This window comes from Panthera uncia, chromosome X (genome assembly GCF_023721935.1).
Source record: "Panthera uncia isolate 11264 chromosome X, Puncia_PCG_1.0, whole genome shotgun sequence".
NCBI lineage: Eukaryota > Metazoa > Chordata > Mammalia > Carnivora > Felidae > Panthera > Panthera uncia.
In genome coordinates this window covers 121,800,770-121,806,769 of record NC_064817.1, presented here as the reverse complement: position 1 = coordinate 121,806,769, position 6,000 = coordinate 121,800,770, and the positions used below count along the sequence as shown (strand labels likewise).

Sequence of the window (6,000 nt, the reverse complement as noted above, 5' to 3'; positions counted from 1 at the left end):
TTTATTTATTTTTGGGACAGAGAGAGACAGAGCATGAACGGGGGAGGGGCAGAGAGAGAGGGAGACACAGAATCGGAAACAGGCTCCAGGCTCCGAGCCATCAGCCCAGAGCCCGACGCGGGGCTCGAACTCAGGGACCGCAAGACCATGACCTGGCTGAAGCCGGACGCTTAACCGACTGCGCCACCCAGGCGCCCCTAGTTATTCCCTTTTTTATTCAAGAGTGTTGTCATACAACATATTCTTTTTCACTTAGAAACTGACCCCCTGGACCCATGCATCCTCCCACCCCCCACCCAGTCTGGGCTGTTTTTTTTCTAGATCTGAAAATCAGTTATTAATTCGGGACTTTTCTTCAGCGCTGATTTCCTGTATCCCGTGTCATCTTATTTTTAAATTTACAGTATACTCCTTTATTTTGGTAGAAAACATTCTCCCACCACCTCCTCAGCATGGCTGCTTTAAAGGTAGATTTTCTAAATCCTTGTATGATATAAAATGTATTTATTCTCATTTACCATCGGATTGATTATTTGCACATAGAGTGCAATGTGCATTAATTCCAAAATGCATTTGACCATAAAGACCTTTTCCATGGGTATCCCATTATCTCTTAGGTCTCTATGGAAATATACTTTGAGGAAAGATTTTCCCTTTGCCACTGTAAAATTCCTTCACTTGAATAATCTTGTTTACAGCAGAAATTAACATTGCTAGCACAGTAGAGGGATTTCCTATCATATGTATCCTAAAGTCCTACTCCCTTGTGCTTACTTATCCTGCAAATTGATGACAATGGAAGCTAGTCATTGATATATGATTTGCATACATTATTTGATAAGGGAGATACTATTAGCTTCATTTCCAAATTAGAAAAGTGGAGCTCAGAGAGATCAGTTGATTTGCTCAAAGTCACACAGCTGGTAAATGGTAGAGCTAGGATTTGAACCCAGGCAATCTGACTGGAAGAACCTGTGCCATTATGTAATATAGCAATAATACCTAGCCTACATACAGTTTCAGGGATTAAGTCACTATCATCATCAAAGAGTTCTGTGTGACTATTAGGACTCCCCACTGTTGTATATGTTAATTATATTTCTCCATTTTTATTCCAATATTTGTTCATTTGTAATCACAACCCTTTCTTGTGATCACAGACAGATATACCACAACAGCGTCAATGCAAAAAAGCACTTTCACTACCATTGTTGGACTGTTTTATGTGCCAGGGATTTAACCTAATGACTTGTAATACAATGGTACCGACTACTATTTTTTCATTATCTGGGAATAGAAGAGAACGACTAATACATAACTTGCTTGGGATGTGGGTTGTGAGTAACCAGAGTCTTTTTCTTCTTCCAGGTCTATGGGTGCTGGGGTGCCACAACTCAGACTTTCGGAACAGAGGCATGACAGCTTTGCTGAAGGTTTCTAGTTGTAATGGGAACATTGATGATTATGATGAGGATAGATATGAAGATATTCCAGCCTCCCTCCTGAATGAAAACAATGTCATTGAACCCAGAAGCTTCTCCCAGAAGTCAAGACACCATAGCCCTAGGCAAAAGCAATTCAAAGCCACCACAACTCCAGAAAATGACATAGAGAAGATTGACCCTCAGCCTGGAGAAAGAACACAGCTGCTTAACGTACAAAGTGTCTCCTCTAGTGATTTGCTGATGCTTCTGGGACAGAATCCTACTCCACGTGGATTACTCTTATCTGATTTCCAGGAAGCCACACATGAAGCAGATGATCATTTACTTGGAGCTATAGAAAGACACAAGGGCCCATCTGCAGTGGCAGATCTCAGACCAGAGCTCCATCACGGTGGGGACAGAGTATTTACTCCTGAGCCAGAACTAAAATTAAGATTAAATGAGAATTTGGGGACAACTGTAACAGCAGAGTTGAAGAACCTTGATTTAAAAATTTCTAGTTCATCAGACAACCTAACAGCTTCACCAACATTTCCATCAGACAAGTTGGCAGCAGGTACTGAAAAGACAGGTTCCTTAGGACCCCCAAATATGTCAATTCACTTAAATAGTCATTTAGGTACCATTGTATTTGGCAAAAATTCATCTCACTCTATTGACTCTGGTGTACCTTTGGGCTCGAGTGAAGGAGACAATGATTCCAAGTTGTTAGAAGCAGGTTTAATGAATAGTCAAGAAAGTTCACTGGGAGAAAATGTATTATCAGTGGAGAGAAATGGGTTATTTAAAGAAGACAGAGTTCATGGACCTGCTTCATTAATTAAAGATAATGCTTTATTCAAAGTTAATATCTCTTTGATAAAGACAAACAACGCAACAATTAACTCAACAACTAATAGCAAAAATCATGTTGATGTCCCAACATTATTAACTGAGAACAGTACATCAGTCTGGCAAGATACTATATTAGAAAGTAATGCTGAGTTTCAAGAAATGGCTTCTTTGCTTCATAATGAAACATTTATGGACAGAAATATTACAGATTTGGAGCTAAAGCATGTGTCAAATAAAACTACTTCATCAAAAAATGTGGAAGTGGTCTACCAAAACAAAGAGGGCCCGGTGCCACTAGGTGCAGAAAATCCAGGTCTCTCATTCTTCAAGACACTGTTCTCACCAGATTCAGCAAAGTGGATAAAATGGACCCATGGCGAGAACTCCCTAAGCTCTGGGCAAAGGCCCATTCCAACACAATTAACATCTTTAGGATCAGAAAAATCTGTGAAAGATCAGAAGTTTTTGTCAGAGAAGAAGGTGGTAGTAGGAGAAGATGAATTTACAAAGGACACAGAACTCAAAGAGATGAGTTTTCCAAACAGCAAGAGCATGTTTTTTACTAACTTGCCCAATGTCCAAGATAATGGTACTTACAATCAAGAAGAAAAATCTCAGGAAGAGATAGAAAGAAAGGAGAAATTAACCCATGAAAATGTGGTTTTGCCTCAGGAATATACAGTAGCTGACACTAAGAATTCCCTGAAGAACCTTTTCTTACTAAGCACTAAGCAAAATGTGGAAGGTTTAGATGAGGGGCCATATACTCCAATACTTCAAGACACCAGGTCATTAAATGATTCAGCACATAGAGCAGGGATTCACATAGTCCATTTCTCAAAAATAAGGGAGGAAGAAAACTTGGAAGGTTTGGGAAATCAAACAAAGGAAATGGCAGAGAAGTTTTCAAGCACTCCAAGGATATCTCCTAATCCAAGTCAGCATAATATTCTCACTCAGCGTGGTAAGCGGGCCTTGAAACAATCCAGACTCTCACTAGAAGAAACTAAGTTTGCAAGGGGGGTAATTTTGAATGACACCTCAACCCAGTCATCCAAAAACATGAACTTTTTGATGCATGGAACCCTCACAGAGATAGAGGAGGACAATGAGAAAGAAAAAGGGGCTGCCACTCGGTCCCTCCAATCAGATTGTTCTATGGGGAATCAGGGCACCATTCAAATGAATGACTCTGCATTACCCGTTGCAAAGGCATCAGCATTTCCATCAATCAGACATACAGATCTGACCAAGATCCCATCCCAGGACAACTCTTCTCATCTTCCGGTGTCAGCCTGCACTTATACCTTCAGGGAGAGTTCTGGGGTCCAAAAAAGCACTCATTTCTCACAAGGAGCCAAGAGAAATAAACTTTCTGTAGCCTTCCTAATCTCAGAAATGATTGTAGGTCAAGGAAAGTTCAGCTCCCTAGGGAAAAGTGCCATGAACCAACGCATGTCCAAGAAACGTGAAAACACTCTTTTGCAACAAGGCTTGTCTGAAGCATCTGGCAAAGTTGAATTACTCCCTAAAGCTCATGTTCATCAAGAAGACTCTTTCCCTACAAAAACTAGCAATGATTCTTCTGGCCACCTGGATCTTATGGAGAAGATCTTCCTTCAGAAAACACAAGGACCTGTTAAGTTGGAGAAAATAAATGGACCCAGAAAAGTGCCCTTTCTGAAATGGACAACAGAGAGCTCTGAAAAGATTCCCTCTGAGCTGCTGGGTCCCCTTGCTTGGGATAACAACAATGCCACCCAGATACCAAGAGAAGAGTGGAAATCCCAAAAGAAGTCACAGAAAAACATAGCTTTTAAGAGCAAGGACACCATTTTGCCTTTGGGCCCTTGTGAAAACAGTCCTTCAGTAGCAGCAATAAATGAAGGACAAGGTAAACTCCAAAGAGAAGCCACCAGGTCAAAGCAAGGAGAGACTGGAAGATTGTGCTCTCAGAACCCACTGGTCTCAAAACGCCATCAAAGAGAAATAACCCTTACTACTCTTCAGTCAGTGGAAGACAAAATTGAGTATGATGATACGTCCTCAATTGAAATGAAGAGAGAAGATTTTGACATCTATGGTGAAGATGAAAATCAGGGCCTCCGCAGCTTTCAAAAGAGAACACGACACTATTTCATTGCTGCAGTGGAGCGTCTCTGGGATTATGGGATGAGTAGATCTCCCCATGCACTAAGAAACAGGTATGAGTACATTGATTATTCCTTTGTCCTGCTATTGCCACATTTAACTTTACCAGATGCTGAAACAATATGAAAAACACAGCTAATCTGCAGGAATAAGTCTCCAAAGGTTGCTTTATAGAAGAACCCTGAAATCCAGGAAGCAAAGTCTAGATGGAGCTGAGGAGTAAATAGGAGGTTAGATGATGACACCAATAATGAGAGTTACAAAAGGGTAAATGGGTCAAGGTCAAGAAGCATCAATGGGGAACATGAAGAAAGTCAGCCTCACCTTTCAACCTTGTGAGCTGCAGGAGTAATCTTAATCTTGTGAAAAGGTTCTGAGAGAAGCAGGAGGAAGAAGTAAAGTGTGTGGTAAAGATGTTGAGGATACAGAGAATGTTGTTTTCCATGGTACTGAGGATCCAGGGAGCAAAGTGGGAGGATTTGATTGTTAGGGAAGCAGAGAGAGATTGGGCAGGGAAGAGAAAGCACAGAGAAATTTGGAAGATAAGGAGAGTCTTATGCAGAGCCGATCAGTCAACAAGTATTTATTGAGCACCTACTCTATGCCAGACACTCTTGTATACACTGGGGTGCAGCAGAATAGGAGCTTACATTCTACTGGGGGGAGCAAGAGGTAATAAATTAGCGGAAAAGTAAATAGAGGAATCTTGATGGTGCTCTTCAGGAGGTAGAATCTAATATGATAGAGAGTGCCTTGGGGTGTTACTTTAGCTGTGTTGGTCAGAGAAATCCTCTGTGAAATTGAGACCTAAATGCTGAGAAGAAGACACTTGATGGAGCTCTGAGAGATGCTTCCAGGCAGAGGGAACAAGGAATGCAAAGGCTCTGAGAATGAAACAAGTTTGAGGAACAAGAAAGGACCAGTCCGACTGGAGTAGAGTGAAGAACTGGGGTGAGGGGGGTGGTTATGGGAGACGAAGTAGTAAAGATGAGCAGTGGTAAGATAATATAGGTCCTAGAGAAAGGTTAGGTGCCTTCTTCATTACTCATTGTCACATTCTGACCTCTCTGTCTACCTCAAGTGGGCCCTTGTTGCTGCATAGCAACTATAGAATATTTCCCTAATCTACTGACTTTCCCACTGTCCTGGACCTTTCCCCTGCATTTTCTTTTTCCTTAAATCTCCAACCCCCTTTACCCATTCTCCAATAGCCCTTCTCATTCATAGCCAATGCCTATGCAATGAACATCCCAACCTCCAACACATTTATTGACATCTGTAACCATATACCGTCTTCATGCTTATGGCAATAAATAATCATTGCTCCTAAGGCCAACCTCTCCAGTTTCCTAGTCAACCATTTCCATTATAGTGCATTTTCATCTTATCCAATTCTCAGTTCATAATGAAATTCTTGTTATTTTTTGAAATTATAACCAGCAGTATTCTTTGATGGATTAGATGTGGTTGTGAGAAAAAAAGATGAGTTAGGAATAACTTCGGTGTTTAGAGTCTTGTAACTAAAAAGAAGGAATGGTCATTGACTGCCATGGAAAACACTGGACAAACA

General features: G+C 41.0%; 1 protein-coding gene across 1 annotated transcript in view; it reads left to right on the top strand.

Moving 5' to 3' along the window:
- Positions 1–6,000, top strand: part of F8 (coagulation factor VIII) — a 117,538-nt gene that overhangs the window by 67,558 nt on the left and 43,980 nt on the right. The window contains exon 14 of the mRNA XM_049644531.1: positions 1,369–4,483. Coding sequence (XP_049500488.1) covers positions 1,369–4,483 — 3,115 coding nt within the window. The remainder of the gene's footprint in view (positions 1–1,368; positions 4,484–6,000) is intronic.